Source organism: Glandiceps talaboti, chromosome 6 (assembly GCF_964340395.1).
Source record: "Glandiceps talaboti chromosome 6, keGlaTala1.1, whole genome shotgun sequence".
Taxonomy (NCBI): domain Eukaryota; kingdom Metazoa; phylum Hemichordata; class Enteropneusta; family Spengelidae; genus Glandiceps; species Glandiceps talaboti.
Genome location: NC_135554.1, coordinates 19,274,921 through 19,294,160, shown reverse-complemented (window position 1 = coordinate 19,294,160; position 19,240 = coordinate 19,274,921). Strand labels below are relative to the sequence as shown.

The 19,240-nt window shown below is 33.4% G+C and overlaps 1 protein-coding gene across 1 annotated transcript in view; it reads left to right on the top strand.

The window, feature by feature from the left end:
• LOC144436163 (E3 ubiquitin-protein ligase RNF220-like) overlaps positions 1-19,240 on the top strand; it is a 45,544-nt gene that overhangs the window by 9,918 nt on the left and 16,386 nt on the right. Inside the window, exons 3-4 of the mRNA XM_078124870.1 lie at positions 3,747-3,770; positions 14,079-14,191. Coding sequence (XP_077980996.1) covers positions 3,747-3,770; positions 14,079-14,191 — 137 coding nt within the window. The remainder of the gene's footprint in view (positions 1-3,746; positions 3,771-14,078; positions 14,192-19,240) is intronic.

The window sequence follows — 19,240 nt, the reverse complement described above, 5'->3', positions numbered from 1 at the left end:
CCCAAAATATTGTCTTGAGAGAGAATCTCCTTCAGTACTTGGTTGATTTAAATGAATTTTTGTTCTTAAAAACCCAGTTAAAATGGCTAATTGAAATGTATTTTTGTCCTTAAAAACCCAGTTAAAATGTCTTATTAGTACTATACAGCTGAAAGATTTTTTAAATCAAGGAAAAATATTTTTGATGCGTTTACCAGGGTTTCATGTACAATTATTGTTTTATTATGAATACAGGGAATTACCATCGGAAACTTGCTGGTACACTTCTCAAACAATATTTTTATTGGCAATTCTTAAGTAGGTGAAAATCTAACTAAGTTCCGCTACACATTTTTAGTTCCTTATTTATATTATATAAACAATTTCTGAAGTTTACCAGATTTCCGATTCAGCAGAAGGAATTCCAAAAATGAAATGAAATACCATGTAGGGTTTTATTATAAAAGCCACCAAAACATAAGCATTGTATTTTGTATAGTGAATACTTGTAAAACTGTGGGTATGCAAAAGATACTGTGTTCATTTAAATTTTTTAGTTAAATGACATACATGTAGTAAAAGGTAGTTATTTTACCAGATTTTATACTTTGCTACCCGGATTCTTAGCTGCTACATTTTGTTATTATTTTGTTGATCAGTTTTTAAAGTAAATAAGTGTAAGATAGTTACAGATTCAGCTATTCGACAGGCTTCAAGATTCTAAATTGCGAAGGAAGAAATGTATTAAATTTTGTCATGATTCTGTCAACTCACTGAATTCACCACTTTTGTGACTCTTTCATAATTCAGTATTTGAACGTGAATGAGTGTAGCAGAGTCACACAATAGGACAGTATAGATAGGCTACAGGTTACTAAAAATGGAAGGAAAAAACATGTTGAATTTATCATGATTTTTGTCAACTCACTTGAACCTGTGAATCCGCTGCTTGCGGAACTCTTTTGTCATGCAGTATTTGAAATTGAACGAGTGTAGCAGAGTCACAGATTCAACAGAGTAGACAGACTACAGAGTTTACAATAGAAAGGGAAAAAATACTCAATTTCTAAAACCTTAGGAACAACTCTGTAGATGTAAAGGCTGAAGGCCGTAGTGTGGCTGACATCGTCTACCAGATGCCTTGAATAACGAACTCATTATAGTTTTACAAATGGCTGTCACCTTTATGTGTAAATGAGGTAATTTTCCCCTCAGGGCATTTCATCGGCACTTGAAATATCATGCTGTTTTTTCCTGAATTTGTCATATAGCTTATAATTTTGTTCATCACAGAGCTAAAATATAGGGACTATCGGCCAAGTCTACCTTGCTAATTTAATCAGTGCAAATTGTTTGAACCCTATTTTAGTCACTTTCATAAAATAGCTGGCTAAACGTACTTTAGCCCAAATATCTCTTAAGTCTGTTAAAAGCTGCTAAATATATTTCAATTTAGTTAAGCTTTGACGTTTGAAAAGAAGCTTTTCCATCATTTGATCATAGTGACAAAGCAGTATATATTTTCTGGAGTATACCATTCTTTCTTTGTTTTGTTGTTGATCTGGTATCGATATATATTTATGTACTCTACCTGGTAAATTTGTCAAGTCCCGATAAATATTATGAAAGCACTCTTTCAGATATGTTAGTTTTGAAAAAAAATGATTTTGCGTGAGAATCCGTAAAATACATAGTAATTATATATTAAGTTATCTAAAATAAAATAAAATAGAATAAAAATATCTTTTAAAATTCAAATTCAACGCAGTAAGAAAATGCCATAATTTAAAGTAAAGGTTTTCACCTAAATACAGTTTAAAAAAAAAAATTGTACGAGTTTATTTGTGAACAAAAGAAAATACACACTATTATTTACAGAAAAGAAGAAATTATGAAATAAAAATTAATATAGGATATAGTCATAACACTTGAGGAATACCATATTATATTACCATTGATTCATATGAATGTAATATTTTATATACAGCCAGACTATATTGTCATTTTAATACATGCATTTTTTGTAATTCAAGGTGTACAGTAAGGGAGAGCTTGGTTTACTAAATGCATTTTGATGAACTGAAATTTAAGGAAATATTTTCCAAACATAAACATTAACCTGATATTGTCTAAATGCACGTTTTTTGGCAACTTTTATGAATTTCAGATTTTTCATTAAAGTTGTAGCGTGTTTGATAGTAGATGATATTCATTTATTTAGTAATTTTGTTTATTGTTTACAGACACTGATATTTTTGGCAGTTTTATTTTGTTAATCTGTGGTGGTAATCACCCTCTAGGGGACAAGTACTCGGCAACACAACCATATATGAAACAAAAATTCACGCACAGAGACCCTGTATCAAACTATGCATTAGGCTTATAGGTACAACATATTTTCACTATGAGTGGTGTATTCCAGATATTCCTTGCGTGTCCTACGCTATCAGTATGTTTAATAAGTAGACAGCCACAGGACATTTACACAGCAAAACAACTGAAAACGAACAAAAAATTCACACACACACACACACACCCCTCATCAAATGAGTGAAACAGATTGCACGGACCACTGGATAGGTCCAGGTACGACATCAATTTGGAGTAATTTAAGTAAGCTCTCTGTTCGCATTAGGTTTGATTTGGATCGAAAGGTTAAAAGATCAAAACATTTCAGTAATCTGGGTAGGTCCGAAATTACACGTACACACTCTGTAAAAATAAGGATCAATTAGTGGTTGTTAGACTCTAAATCAGGTGCGTAAGTATGTCTGGCCTTGACATGATACAGTGTCGTTTTTTTTTTTGCCTTAAACAGACCAAAGAAGTCGAATAATGAAGTACTCTGAAATGAATGACGGTAATTTGCGTGTTTGGCAATTGTGGGTTCTAATCAGCACCACACACTGGAAGTTACTTTGGGGGATAACACGCAAAGAGGGTAATTGACTCTGGGACCAGACTTGGTGTCTTTTAAGTCACCAGCCACAACAAAAACTCCGTCTGCTCTTGATTGAGTGTGTGAAGACAGACAGACAGTGTTAGTCTGTGGCCATTAAATGCTGCTAGGTAATATAGTGCTGGCTTAGTAGGTTGGCAACAAAAGCTTTGTCACATCTGGTCATGAAAAACACTGATTTTTACCCTCGACCACATAAAAAGACTGACCAATCTGGTCCCTAGTGGTTACTCAAGTCTCTTACATCAATTCAATAATTAGTAAATATTCTCGTTTTGAATAAAAATTCATCCTTGGATCAACCTCGGCTGTGTATAAGTAGTAACCAAGAGAAGTAACTTAGGTTGGCTTTTACACACTTATACTGTAGCAACCAGACACGTTTGCTGTTTGGTGATAAACATGAGGGCTGTTTTCGATAAACATCAAGGTAGTCTATATTCAAGTATGTGAGGGCTGGAGCCATCATAATTAGTTGGCGACAGACCATAAGGTGGGCTGAAAATTGCACCACTCATCATGTTTAGGTGGAGTGGGTATTGACTAACGCAATTGTCTGAACCACTCCAAGTCAAGATATGCTAACAGGAAGGGTCCAAAGTTACAACACAACATGCCAAACCATGTCAGTGGTTTATACGGCAATGCCTACACACACACACACACCAATCTCTATGGGGCAAAGGGGAAAACATCTACCAAGATTAGAAGTAACAAGAAAATAATGACTACTTGATTGGTTTCCAGAGATTATTTTTTTCAACTTTTTTTAATGCCAGAGTAGTAAAATTAAGTTCCCATTAGACAGAAAATGAACATACACCTACATGTAGTTGTATTTATGATACATTATCGATTAAATAATCTCTTAGATTGACTTTGAAGGATTTATGAATGGTGTGTATAAGTCTGACTGTTGTATGTTCATGTGGACTTCTTTTACGGATGATTTATTTCATCATATACAGACTTTTATATCACTGAGAATAACTAAAGAATATGTACAGGAAAAAAACAACATGTATGCTGTTTTAAGTATTGAAAAACAGTTTACATATCATTTTTTAATCAAAATTATTTTTAGACTCAAAACAGTTTGTAATGGTGGTTTCATTCACAGAATTAAACTTTAAAAAAAATGTTCAAAAGAGAAAATTATGTAAAAATTAAAGCATACTCTATGAAATCACTTTTCTTGATATGCATGTATGTGATTGTAACAGTTTAGCAGTTTTAACAGTGCTCTATCTTTGTACAGTGTTTTCTTCATCAAGTTGGAATGATTGACTTCAGGAAATGAAAAAAAAATACTTTGAAAGGACTGCTTTATAGGAGCATGTTCTAGAGAACAAATTTTTTTCTTTCTTTTTGGACACATATCTTTGTATGCTTTATTGATAAACTAAATGCACTATACATCTGTTATATTTTGTGTATAGCACACACACAAAAAAATGTTTCAATGTAGGCTAAAATAAAACCACGGAAGAAAATTCTGTCTGTTTGATGTCGAAAGAAACTGCTGTAGCGTATCCAATAAAGACATGTAACATTGTAAACTTGTAAGCGTTTCAAGATTAGTGTCTGAAGCAGCACTAGAAAGTGGAATACATTGACATTTTTGGCAAGTCCAGACCTACTCATATACATGTAGTCTTTACAGGCCTAGTGATGATGTCTATGGTTGAATTCTGTTGACTGGCAACTGTTGCCACCTCATGACCCTCTAATAGGTGGTGATAAAACTGTACAGAAAAATATTTATATGTTTATACCAAGCTAGATAAGTTACCGCACGTAAACTGAACTCAAAGGTTTGACCAACAAATGTAAATGAGAGAAAGATAGACAGACATTGATAGAGGGAAGGGGATAAAACTATAAGGAAAAATACTGTCATTTGTAATACCATCCTAGATATATGTAAATTTACAGCACATACAGACGAGAGAGAGAGAGAGAGAGAGAGAGAGAGAGAGAGAGAGAGAGAGAGAGAGAGAGAGAGAGAGAGAGAGAGAGAGAGAGAGAGAGAGAGAGAGAGAGAGAGAGAGAGAGAGAGAGAGAGAGAGAGAGAGAGAGAATGGATGGAGGATAGATAGGTAGGTGGGCTAAGGTAGGTAGATAGACAGATAGATGAGAATAATTCTCCCTTCAGTATTTTCAGTACACATCACTGAATAATAACACTGAATATATGTAGTAAAATTTACATTGTTTCCTTTACCGGGAAGACAGAGATATAAACAGAGACAGAGATATAGACAGACAGACAGACAGACAGACAGACAGACATATAGACAGACAGACAGACAGACAGACAGACAGACAGACAGACAAGAGACACAGGTAATGTATCCTGTAAATTCAAGTCAGAAGCTTTAATTGCTTGCAATGTAATTTCCGTTATTCAGTTATTCAGATTGTTGGCTTTTGAAGTAAACGGAAAACAAAACAACAACAAAAAATTGTGTCACTGAATCTATTTCCCCCCAAGTATCATATCTTTAGATGAGTAGAAATGTTAGTTTTACTGGCAGGTATGAGAAACCAACAATCCCTAGAGATTTGGGTGTTTTGAATGTAGATTCACCTTGTATACGAAGGTCATCAGAATTGACATCGTAAATGACCAAATAATATTTTGATCATTATTCTAAAGCGCCTCATTCTCATTTCTCAATTATCCTTTATTGGCCTGAAATATTACTGCCATTTGCTAAATTTAAACAATCCCGTGGAAATAAAGTTTCATGAATTTTGCATGATGTGCTGACAATTCATGAGTTGTACATGTATTTTTGATGGCCGACTCTTGTGTGTTGCCGTGTGCAGTTGTCAGACTCGACGTTGAGAAGAAACGCGATCCACATGTAGATGCACATCGACGAAAATAAAAAAAAAAAAAATTGTTGCTATAAAATGAAAAAAAAATTATCTGCTTTTAAGTTGTTTATTGTTTGCTTCTTGCCAAAATCTGGCGGCAGAATACATCACATCACTTTCAATAATAATTTGCTTTTTTTTTTATCATTTCCGACATCCTAAAAAGCTGTGCGGTTCCATTATTATTTCAGAGGCAAATAAAATTACATGCAAATTTCATATAAAAACATCAAAAACATTTGTAATTTCACAAGTAGACGATATTTTATAAAAATGTTCAGAATTGTTTGCAATGTATGACTGATTTCTACTCCTAAAAAATTGAACACAATGATGGAAAGAAAGAAATTTTAGAGTTGATGATAAATATTCACTTACCATATGTTATTTTGACATTTACGTAGAGTTATTTTAAAATGTAATGATACGGGTAGATTTAAACTGAGATGAAGGCATAATAAATCATCAGAATTTTATACTCCAGTAAAAACATAAATGTTAAAAATCATGGTATTTCTGCAAATAACCATTTTTTTTGTGTGTGGAAAATACCAATAATGTGTAGTGAACTAATGTTCCTCCATGTTGCTAAAGTGTTGTAAAAGTGTTAATGCTGTAGAATATTATCGAGTACAAAAAAAAACTTCTTCATTTCACACCTTACAGCATTTCTACTCAGATTTGGAAACCTGATAAAAAAAGGGGGAAAACTGGTAAATTTTGCATAGATTTCCAACCAAGCATAATTTTTATGAGTTACCCTGGTAACAGAGGAGGAAAATCTGGTAAAACTTGCAGATATTTTCGATATTTTTGTACCATAATTTTTATGAGGAGCGAACTCTGGTAATAGAGATGGAAAATCTGAAAAATATTTCCTAGATTTCTGTATTTCATAGATTTCCATATTTTGTATCATAATTTTGGTGGGAACCATGGTAACAGAGGAATGCAATCTGGTAAACCTTGCATAGATTTCTAACCAGACATAAATTTGATGAGGAATCCTAGTAAATAAACCTAGCAGAGGTCGACTAACTTTTGTCTATTTGCTGTTCTTAAACAACAAGCATTGAATGAAAGTTGTGTTTCTACATTGTGTTATCAATGCCCTAAATGTGGTCAGAGTAGAATTTTGATCAATGTAGCTTCCTTTTAGATTTTCATAGAAGCAGTGATTTCATTCCACAACATTTGTAATTTATTTTTGCCCAGAAGGATAAGTAAATATGAAATAATGGCCGAGTCAGATTTCTGTTATTGATTGGAACTTATATGTGAAATAATGACTATCATGATCTCAATTAACCAGATTTCACAGTTTGCTAAAACTACTGGAGGTGAGCATATTTGTATCACTAGAAACCCATTAACATAGACAAAAACCTTCCTGACGCCCACCTCAGGTAAAAGTCAGGATGATTTAGGTGTCCATATAAATTTGATATTGTCCTGAAATTGCCCTGACTAAGGATCGACACCTACTGGAGGGAGGTCATCTGTAACTCTCCCGAAATCTCCAGACTTAAAGACACCTATAAGAGGTCGTCTGAAACTACCATGACTTAATGAGGACACCTGGGGGAGGTCTTAAACTGTCTGGAAACTACCTAAAACTTGGTCAATATCATGTGAGAGTGTAGATAACTCCTTATCATATGCCATCCCAGGTGTAAATGTAAATGTATCCTACCTGAGGTACAATGCCTCTGGTTTTATAGCATGTTAAAAGTTTTTTTACTGGAGGGTTGCTTTAAGAAAATAATTAACCCATTTCCCGTCCCCGAGTATATACCAATTAAGGTTTCCATGAAAATTTTGGGTCAATAAATGAATTAATATATTAAAACTATATAAACAACGACACTGTACAATGGATTATTATAAAAGTTTGCTAACTTGAATGTAAGTTATATGTCCAAAAGTCATTGGGTATTCAACTCGATCAAAAGTCAAACTGTTTGATGAGTATAGTTTTATAGATATTAAAAAACTTATCAAATATAAGTATTTCATAGGTTGAGAAACAAATGATGGATATTCCTAAGCTTATCACAATTCAGACATAGAAATCACTGAGCTATTATAACTTGTCACAGTTCGTTTTAATAAATGTACATGTGTAAGCCTAGAGTCTAGTCTTCTGGTACATACGTGTACATTAAGTACTTGAGTATATGTACAGTTAGGCTTGTTCAATATACCCGGTAGCTACGAACAATGAAGCTAGCATAAATCTAGTATTTCATGAGTATATAATACAACAACTGCTATTTCTAAGCATCACAATACAGATACAGAAATCAGCTCCTTGCCACAGTGAGTCTTAATAAATGTACATGTGTAAGCCAAGAGTCGTATGTAATGTACGATTAGCGCTTGAATGTGCAGTTAGGCTTGTTAACGTCGAACAATGAAAGTAGGGGAAGTCAGCGGTATCGTGAATAAGCCCTCAAACAACTGCATGACAGGCATTGTACAAGTCCGAATGGAAACCAAATCAAGTAGAAGAAAAAGTATATAATAGGATAAAAGACTGGAAAAAAACTTGGTGAATGAAAGTGCCACACTCTGATGTGAAAGACCAGATTTTGTAAAGCCTATTGAGGCAGTGCTTATTGACAGGGGTTTGGTGCATGTGGTCATGCCATCAATACCCGAACAAATTGTAATTGTATCCGTATTGATTGCGTGTGAGAGGGTGTCAAGCCAGAGTGCCACAAACACTTGAGTTTGGAAAGACAGGCCAGTTGTGGATATTGGATCCAATTCATTTAATTAAATATCCAAAGAAAAATGGTAAATAATAGATGAGATGTTGACTGGTTTGATCTCTAGCGTTTGTAATCGCAATACTGGGGTTGTGCTGGGAAAGACACACATGTTGTTCCGATCAATGTAACCTGAGTCTAATTTTGTGGCTTGCGTTGCCTATTGTCATACAGCACACATCGATGAAATCATCCTTGCTGAAAATAATATTATGAAGAGACTGTTGAGAATGATTTCCAATTAATAAATGTTTTCATGGTGCATCCATGTGTAAAATTATTACTTTTTTTCATCAGATGTTCCTTACTAGGCATTGTTATGGCAAGCACCGTTTTTGTATGGATACTTGCTACCCATCCATATTTCAAGTAATAACTTGTATTCAGTGTCACTTCCCTGGTTGTATGTCATTTCCCAAACTAGCGCTGTTAGTCTTAATACCATCAATACTGTTTGTCTATTCTTTTATATATATATATACATTACAGATTATCAATGGTCTGACCGTCTGTATTTTTCAGTAATCTGATATCTCTTCAACAAAGTAATAATACTCCAGACTTGTGTTATATTGATTTCTGTATGTCACTGGATCATGTCACTCTGTCATACACACGTTCATTTTCCGTGTGTAGTAAAGTTACAGATCCAGTTGGTAGACATGCAGGCTAAGCATTGTAAATATCATAATGTCTGTTTTCTCTTTTCTGTAAATATTAAAAAATTAATAAAATTATCACAATCCATTCTGATATACTTTTGTAGATTACATAATGATCGGACTGTGCATGATTACTTTTTAGGTGATAACTTATGTAATTCAAAAAATTATTTGTGTTTCATTTACTTATTTATTTATTTATTTATTGCATCCCTTTTGTATCAGGGACTCACTAAGATTGTTAGGAGTAGCACTAACAAAAATTCAAATACATACACTACTAAAAAAGACAAGTAAAAATATACACAGGAACAAACTAAACAAAACAAACGAAAGTGAGGTAAGACGATTGATAAAACGAAAAAAAAAAAAAATATGCTTCAAATGTTAGTTTAGTATTGTTATAGTTATCTGTATTCATAACAAGTATCGACAGTAATAGTATTGTATGTTTGATACACAATTGCAGCGATGTTAATTCATAGATTGTTATAGTGCATTTTCTAAGGTTTGATATCTTCGTTAACAGAAGGGGAAAAACCTGGTAAACTGTGCATTGATTTGCAGACCTCATAGCATAAATTTTGAAAGGAAACCCAGGTAAAAGATGAGAAGAAAATTTGTCAGTAGTAGAATTTGAATAGTGTTTCATGCCTAAAAAAATGTGGCCTACCCTGGTAATTAACAGACAGGGAAAATCTGGTAAAACGTGAATAAATTTCTATACCTTGCACTATAATTTTGAAAGGAAGCTTTGTAGGTAACAACACAGACAAGGACTGAAGCTTGGTAACAGACAGGTGAAAATCTGCTAAATTTTGCATAGATTTTGTCCAAAATTTGTTAGGGAACCCTGGTAACAAAGTAGGGAAAACTTGCAAATAAATTTCTATACCATAATTTTGGTGTTGGGCTGTCCAATCTTATGTATTGTTCTCGTACACATTCTTACAATGTACTCTATTTCAAGTAAAAAAGCTCACAACAATACTACTTCAATGATTGTTATATAGTTGAAGAGAGTGCCGATTAGGACAGAATAACACGACCTATCTTACATCTAGTACATGTATGTGGTACTGTTTTTCACTGCCACTGTGTAGCACTGCTACGGTAGTATCATAATGATTCTAATACACACATTGCATGCACTATAATGTTGGAACTCTCCTTATTTCTAGTAGTCAAATACATTAATCTACACATCTTGCATTGAAAGTGTTAAATTCTAAAGTACCGTAATACATGTTGTACATGTACTGTAAAAATAGATATTTTCACTACTAAAAAATTTCCTTCAGCTAGTTCTTAAAGACCAATTTTCTCATATTATCAGACTTGTACATTGTGTTCATGTGCAAGAAGCCATTTCAGTCACTACTTATTTTTGCGTTTTTGTTTTCCATCAAAATTAAAGTGAAAATAAGTCTTCAGTGAAAATGTCCAGTTTTTCAGTATATGTTGTGTTTTCCTAAACTGCTGAATGTGTGACATTGTCATTGAGGTTACTTCTAATACAGATTTTGTACATTATTATTATAGTGAAGGTGTCTCTATTCCATTTAATAAATCACTCATGAAACTGGTATTCAAAATGTTCAATTTTGTACTTGATAGCACATGTATTCATGTATGTCGTCAGTTTTCCAAACTACCACCGTCACACTGCCACGGGAACATAATTCTATTACCCATTTTGTACGCTATTATGGCATAGCTGTCCCTATTTCATTTAATAAATAGCTCATAAGGTTTGTATTCAAAATGTTAAAATACTACCAGTACTTGATGGCACAAGTATGTCGCACATACGTCAGTTTTCCAAACTGCCTTTGTCTGCGGCTAACACTGCAACATTAAGTGTCGTTAGTCACACGTTTTGTACACATAACTGCCGCGTTTGATTTCATCTAGTCCATGCATTTACAGCTCAATTCATCGCCATAGTATCCTTACACTATTCATTCGACTCTTTCATACATTTTGTACTTACATATTATATATCTCGGTGAACCCGATCCATTCGTATTCGAAATGTAATTCCTACTCAGAATCATTTAAATGCTAACTAGATGTTTCTTTTCCCAATTATATCTTGGAGTGGGCAATTTTGAATGTTTATGGCTGTTTTTGTGCTATTTTGATCGTGACCACTTTCAATCATGGCAAAAATAAAAGAGAGGTGCGAGCCCATTATGAAATTGACAAAGTGAGAAAAGGTATTTTAATTAGAAGATAAGTATATTGGCTTGTAATCAGATTTTCACCTGTTCACGCTTACTATTATTTGCCTCTTTTGTCACTGTTTTTATTAACCATTTGTGCTCATTCTCACATTTTCTCATGACAGTGCCAGAATCAATCAACACGGACATTGGCAGCCGGCCGTCTCTCATTATAATGCATATTACCAATGACTAACTCTTCCTGCTGACTAAAGTGCTTCTTTGAAACCAATAACCGCAAAAAAACGAGACTTGCTTATTAAATGTCAATTCCAATATTTTTGTGTAATTTTCGTCAGAATTGCTGTTTCCTTGATTGTAAATCGTAATTAATTTCGAAATTTGTTTCTGTCACTTGCTTGAATAGAGATCAAGTAAATGGATTGTTATTTTGTTTGACTGTCGTTTTGTTGGTGACCGACCGCACTGTATTTAATTTGAGTTTTGTTTTCACAACTGAACGATTGATGTATCGTAACAATGAAACAACTTCTCTGTACAACATTCATTTATGGCCTTTGTCAACTCTTTGCCTTTCCCGCTGCAAAAAAAAAAAAAAATTATACAGAATACCTGAACCTTTCCCTGACGAACATCAATAAAAACTGAAGGGGTTGGGTGTTAATGATAGAGATTGGGGATTTTCAGGAACAGAAGGAATTCTAGCAAGTAGTTGACTAATTTGTTTTTGGTTGACTAGTCACAGAATATTTTAAACCAGTAAACTGTCCCTACCTGATGAAATTCATTAAAAATAGAATGATTAGGGAGTTCATAGTAGAGAATAGTGATTTTGAAGAACAGAAAGAGAGTTAGCAAGTCTTTTTTTCTGTTGCTAACAGTCAGAAGACAGAATTATATTTTTATAGACAACTTGGACCCTCCCTGACAAACATGATTAAAAAGAGAGAGGCAAGGCGAGGGTGGAATGTTGATTATGGAGAATGGTAATTTTTAAGGATAGCGAGAAAGTAGTGTTATTTCTGTTCACAACAGTCACTATACAATGTACATAGGGGTATACATTGATCTCAGTCCCTCCCCAACAAACCTCATTAAGATAAAAGGGGTGGGGTGTTGATAACACAGAAAGGGGATTCTAAAGGACAGATAGAATAATTACCCGTCAAGTAGTTGTTTTTATTGAGCTACATGTACATTCATGATATGTCCAAACAAGTTTTTTTTTCCAGTGGAATAAACAAATACAAAAGCGTTATTGTCCTTAGGATACATTGTAGTAAATAAGTTTGAAAACTGTATACAGTACTCTAAGTCTAAATTTCTAAGTCTAGTAAACATGGTTAAATTAGTTCTTCCTTTAGTGACTGTTTCCATCTTCTATTGTATGACCTGGTGAGCATAAATTGACGGTAGATATTTTAAAAAAAAGAAAGAAAGAAAAAGAATGTAAAAGTTACTAATGAAAATTCCTACTCAATAAGCAAAAAATGTCTTGGACGTGAATCCTAACATTTCATCAGCATCTTTATGGTGTCATTTGCTTCCAAACAATCTTTTGACTCTGTGGGTAGAAATTTTCATTTTAATACCTGGAGCCCATGAACATTCATCCTCGTATCTTAAATATGTTCTTTTTGAAATTTTGCGCAATTTTTTAAAAAACTGTTTATTTAAGACAACTTTCAAAAAGAGAACTTAATATGTTTAATTTTTGGCTCATTTACCACCCCACCCCACCCCACCCCAATTTTTCAGTGAATATCTTTTTATCTTTTTTTTTTTTTTTTTAGTCATTAAATCTCATTGAAAACATTGGATTTTTAAAAAATTGATAGCTGACTTCCTTGATGTGTTTTGGTTCTTCTTAAAATATGATGCAAGGAAAATGTCTGATATTTGAATCCCTTAATGAATAAAACAATTCTTTGAAATCTTTGTTAAACCAAATATTTAATGTGTGTATGTAAACAAAGCTCACTGAGAAAATGCAGAAGTTAGTATGAAAATGACAAAATGTCTAAATGTAATTTGAGAGACAGAACAAATATTAATGGCAAAGTGGTACCTAGTACCTTTATGTCCTATCTATGTTGCATGTTATATACTTGGCAGGTAAATTTACAGGTAAATTTAATTCAAGTAAATTTGAAAAAGAACTGCTTCCTCTTGTATTTTAACGGCTGTTGTATGGTATGATTATGTTTAATATTTGATTTGTCGTAAAAATTAAAAGGAAAAAAAGGAACATGAATTTATCTAGCATAATTTATAGTGGGTTAAAAAAAAAGTTTGGCTCAAAGTTTTGTTTTTTTCAGGAAAAGTAACAAATTGTAGCGTTTTCCAGGAAAAGTAACAAATTGTGTCTTTTCCAGGAAAAGTGACAAAATTGAAGGATTTTTTTTGTGGTTTTTTATCCTGGAAAAGTAACAAATTGTAGTGTTTTTTGCAGGAAAAGTAACAAAATTGAAGAATTTTTTCTTTTGCAATTTACAGTAAAAGTGAGGTTAAACCAAAATTGTAAGGGTTTTTTTCAGGGACAAAGTAAAATTATATATTTGTATTAGCCATACAGTAGAAAAAAACCACCTGTTGATTCAAATTCTATCATTTTTTTTTATCTTTTAAAACAGACAAGCGTTTGTATGATGGACAGAAACCAGTATGTCCCATATGTGGTATGACATTGAAACCAGGTGAAGTGACACGTCACTTTGCAATTGAGCTCGACCAGCTGAACGAAACTGGCAGGTAAGTCAATAGTTTATGTTACTGTTTACTAAGATACAACTTTTGAAGTGTTTAAAGGAAATCGTCAAGGCCCCTGACTTTAAGATTAATAGACAGATCGCAACACACACAGAAAGCCTTGAGATGAAGACATAACTTCTCCTCCTCTACTTAAGAGACTGGAGTCGGTCTCTGTATATAATACCTTAGTCTCAAGGTTGGCTCCTGTTTATGTGGTAAATATATAAATATACAGTTAGCTTCAAGTGCTTCTGTGTGCATCCACTTTTTAATAGAGTCTAAGTGTTGCACTGAAAAAAATGGTGTAAACAGTCACAAAAAATGTAATAACGGTATTTTGTTTGTTTTAATTCTTGTTGATTATGAAGTCGTTGTAAATGCATCGTTACCTTTTTTTCACATTTCTTGATAATGTAGGTATTGCCTGACGTAAATTCTAAATATTAAAACTTACTCTGGGTCATTTACCAAATTGAGTTTTTCTGTGGCTGTTTGCATTATCAACAACCGTTCCCATTTCCATTAAACATTGTTAGCTTTCTCACATTGCATGATAACCAAAGTATTCCCTAGCAGATTTAAAAGTGATCATTTACTATGGTTTTTGCTGTGGTTCGGGAATCCTTAAATGGTTGAATTTAGGTATATTTGTATAGATTTGCATACCTTGTAGAATGACTTGGTGGTGCGTGAACTTTGGTGAAACACCTGGTGAACTCTGGTACATCTTACCTACCACAGTACTTAACTGCCTGTAACCAAAACAAATGTCTGGTTCAACTTCCTCCTAAATAATATTTGTCAATTGCTGGACAGAATTACGATGAAAAAACTATAGTTTGGGATGAAAAATATAGTCACTTGCCGGATGTTGTAGTAGGAATTAAGGAAAATAAAAGAAAAAAGAAATCGAAAGAAATATGAAAAGTATGTAGTAGTGATAGGGGAGGAAATATCCACACATATGCATTGGTATATTGAGACAAAGAATGAAAAATTAACAAAATTGAGGAAGCCAGGTAACATGTACATATACATTCACACACACACATTGACACAAACATACACACACACACACACACACACACACACACACACACACACACACAGACAGACAGACAGACAAACATACATACACACTGACACAAACATAACCAGAGACAGACAGACAAACAGACATAGTGACACATAGTAAGAACAATCTCAGAGTTTGTGATGAAACATGAAAATATTGAATTATATCATTGTCTTCAGGAAAATAAGTGTAATTTTTATCAGTTGTTAGTCCATGTACATGTAGTATGCCCGGCCAGAAGCCTAATTTGATGAGAAATAAACATGACATCGGTAAAATCTAAAATCCTGTACAAGAATAAGAAGGACGTTGTTCGCGTCTGTTAGTTTATTTAACATAGTTGTTACAAAAGGGTTCCACCTATGTACTGAACTGTTGAACCAGTTTGACTACACCCAGTTGGTAGCTTATGAAAAGAAGCATTCCATGTCGTAACATTTAATACCAATTCACACCATATCAGGACATACACCCACCATCAAAGCACCATTGTCTTGTACGTACTGCAGCAAGTCGCAAATTGACAAACTTCTTTAAAATACATAACTGTACAACTATTAAAGACAACAATGCATATTTTGTAGGGTGGTTTAGACATTAAATGAGTTCCCGCCTCATAATCAAACCGCTGACTTTGTTAGTTTTTCACCTTCACCACAGTCCATTTTTTAGTATGCTTAATGTTAATGTAGCACAGAAGATCTACTCCCCCCATCAGTATTTATGTTGTCAATTTATTACAAAACAGATTGGGCCAAAATACTAGGATTGTGTACACTTCTCTCGGCAACTGGTTGAATGTGGTACCTAGCAACTTCTTACACACATGTATGTCAAAAGGAATTAACTCGAATAGCAATCCTTGCTATTATGGGATTGTCAAAGTCGATGCATAGAATACGTTTAATCCACCTCATATATCATCGGTGTTTAAAACATGTCCCCTTGATCCCTCCATAATAATAGTTCAACAATTAGTTTTTAAAAAGCTTAGTTTTTAACACGGAGAGTATAAATCTCGCCATTAAACGACAATGCTCTTTTCTACCTAATAACTTGTTTGCCACGATTTGAAGGTACTCGGCAACAGGAGTCAGGGACGCTACCATTTGTCTAGCACCAACAGACTTAAAAGATTTAACTGACTAGGCCCAAGTATCACCCTACCCACTTAATTGATATGGCCCAGTTGCACTATCAATACCCATTTTATGTGGACTGTAAGGATTGTACCGCAGGTCAAGTGTCGTTATCAGTTAAGGTCAACAGTTGCCATGGAAATGATTGAAACATTGCAACATTATGTTTGCCAGCGTGCTAGAAAAGTCTGTGTAAAGTTACTGCACATTGGATAATAGCTCAAACTGGGTGAATGACAGTCCCCACAGTGTTAATTTTGTGACTGACAGATATGTATACAGACAAATCACCGCTAGCCGTTATGAAGATACACAATTCAAAATAAAACACACACAAGGAGAAATTTACTTCACACTTGAATGCAGATTACAACGTTATCTCTTCTCAATAAAATGAAAAATTCTTAGAATGACTCCACCTTTAGTTGTTGCTGTTTTTTTTATTGATGTGACATTATAAGTAACGAGCATTTCGTGATTTGCCACCAAATGAAGACTGATAACAAACCGAATATGATTCATTTCATCTTTTTTGTTTGTTAACATACAAATATGGTCAAAGTTGTATGATCTAGTGAATGCGATATACTGTGCTATTCTTAAATCTTGTCAACAATATTACATTTTCAGCATGACAAAATGAATACATGTATGGTCTTGTTCAGTGCTTGACTATTAACCGTAACTTACAATCTTGTTCACCGCTTTACTATTAACGATAACTTTACGTCGACAATTATCCTGCATCCAAGGGTTTCCGTTCGTGAACGACCAAGCATGCGGGACAACAAAGAATGTTGAAAGCTTTGTTGTTTTCAACTTCCCATTTTTAGAATCCTCCTTGTCAATTTATGTCTTGTTGTTATGTTCAGATACATTCTGTCTATTGACAAGACAGAACTTACGAGCAAGGGTGACGTTACTGTGTTCATTACTTCGTAAAATAGTACTACATTTTGTTCCAGCCAATTGAACAAACTCAATTGGATGCTACCATAGGACTTGAAAAACATGATAACTGCGAGATAAACTGAATGAAAAATTACCCATCCAAAGCAAGACAGATCATAAAACAAACAACGCAACCATTTTGATGCTCTCAAGAATGCAAGTGTATTTACCTGTATGGCAAAAATCATAGTAGAAACCATGTCTTATGGGAGTGACAAGACAAAAATTTCAGACAATCGTGAATGAAAAAAATACCCATTCAAAGCAAGACAGATCATAAAACAAGCAACACAACCATGTTTACACTCTCAAAAATGCAAGTGTGTTTACCTGTATGGCAAAAATCATGTCTTTACGGGAATGACAAATGTTTGGATGATTCCAAATGAAAAAAAAAATCATTCAAAGAAAGACAGATGATAAAAACAAACATTTAGCAACACCCCCCCCCCCCCCATTTTTTACACTCTAAGAAATGGAAGTGTACATGTATATTTACTTGTACTGCAAAAATCACACTAGAAACTAAGTCTTACCTGAAAAAATAAGTTTACTTACTGTATTTGGGAAAATATATTTCTGTTTGGAATTTAGTCGGATGTGTTATTGATCAAAACCAAATTGTGTGTACGCAATTAAACTCAGGTTCAATTTCACAGTTAGAAAACATTGATGTTTCTGTCAGATTTTTACATGCATCCAGAAAACAACAAAAAATAGAAAGATATATATTGCCCTTAGAAATATGTCTACATTTGTATTTCTGTCTGTATAAATATGTGGCTAAATATAACAAATAGTGGTTTTTCTGTACAAACTTTTAAAGTTTTGAAGAGAGTATAAGTCAAATTTCTGCTGTTACAGTTTGATGTTATAGGAACTCATCGTCATTCAAAATTGGGAACTTATAAACCCGCCATGTTGAATGTTGCATCATGGGAAATGTGATAATAAATACTAATGAATCAGTAGTGTAAACAATAGTGTTACATTGTTTGCAACCACGAATGATCAAATCATAGTTACCCTGACAATTGTTGGAGGTTTTTTATTGGTAGCGCCAGATTAGGTATTACGATAACCACAGATAATCCCATAGTCCTTTGTGTCTGAGCATGTTCAGTCTGGATTGCAAGTTCCCTATTGAGTTTAGACCAATGAACTTGAAAATATGTGAATTTATTCACAGTTTTTGAGTTGTTATTGTTTTAATGTATGATAATCTTTTTATGCTAATATGTGCAAGTAATTCAAAGTACATAGTGCTGAATTTAAAATGGTTGAAAATATGTCAACTTTCTGCCATTGCTGAGATGTTATATTGTTCTTAAATCTTTTCCACTGAAAATATATAGTAATGTATCTATATGTGTAAGTCATTCAAACCTAAAGTTCAAGACATGAAAATGGGTCAGTTTTCTGTCATTTTTGAGATATTTGAAATCAATATTTGTTTGCTATAAGAGATACATACGTGCAAGTCATTCAAACTGAATTCAAACATAAAAATGTGTAGTAAAATAATAACACCTCAACAATGACAGATAACATAATTTTTTTAAATGAAAATTCATATCTATACGTGTTAGTCATTCAAACTGAGTTCAAAACATGAAAATGTGTCACTTTTTTGCTATTTTTGAGATGTAATATTTTTTAATCAATAATCACTATTTTTTTTATTTACACACAAATTATACATGTTTCTATAGTTGTAAGTAATTCAAACTGAGATCAAAACATAAAAATGTGTCACTTTACTGCTATTGTTGTGGTGTTATATTTTTTAATCGAGAGAGTAATCTTTTTCAATGAAAAAATGCATATCTATGTGTATATGTGTAAGTAATTTTGCTATCATCACATGCATCAGTTATCTCGTGT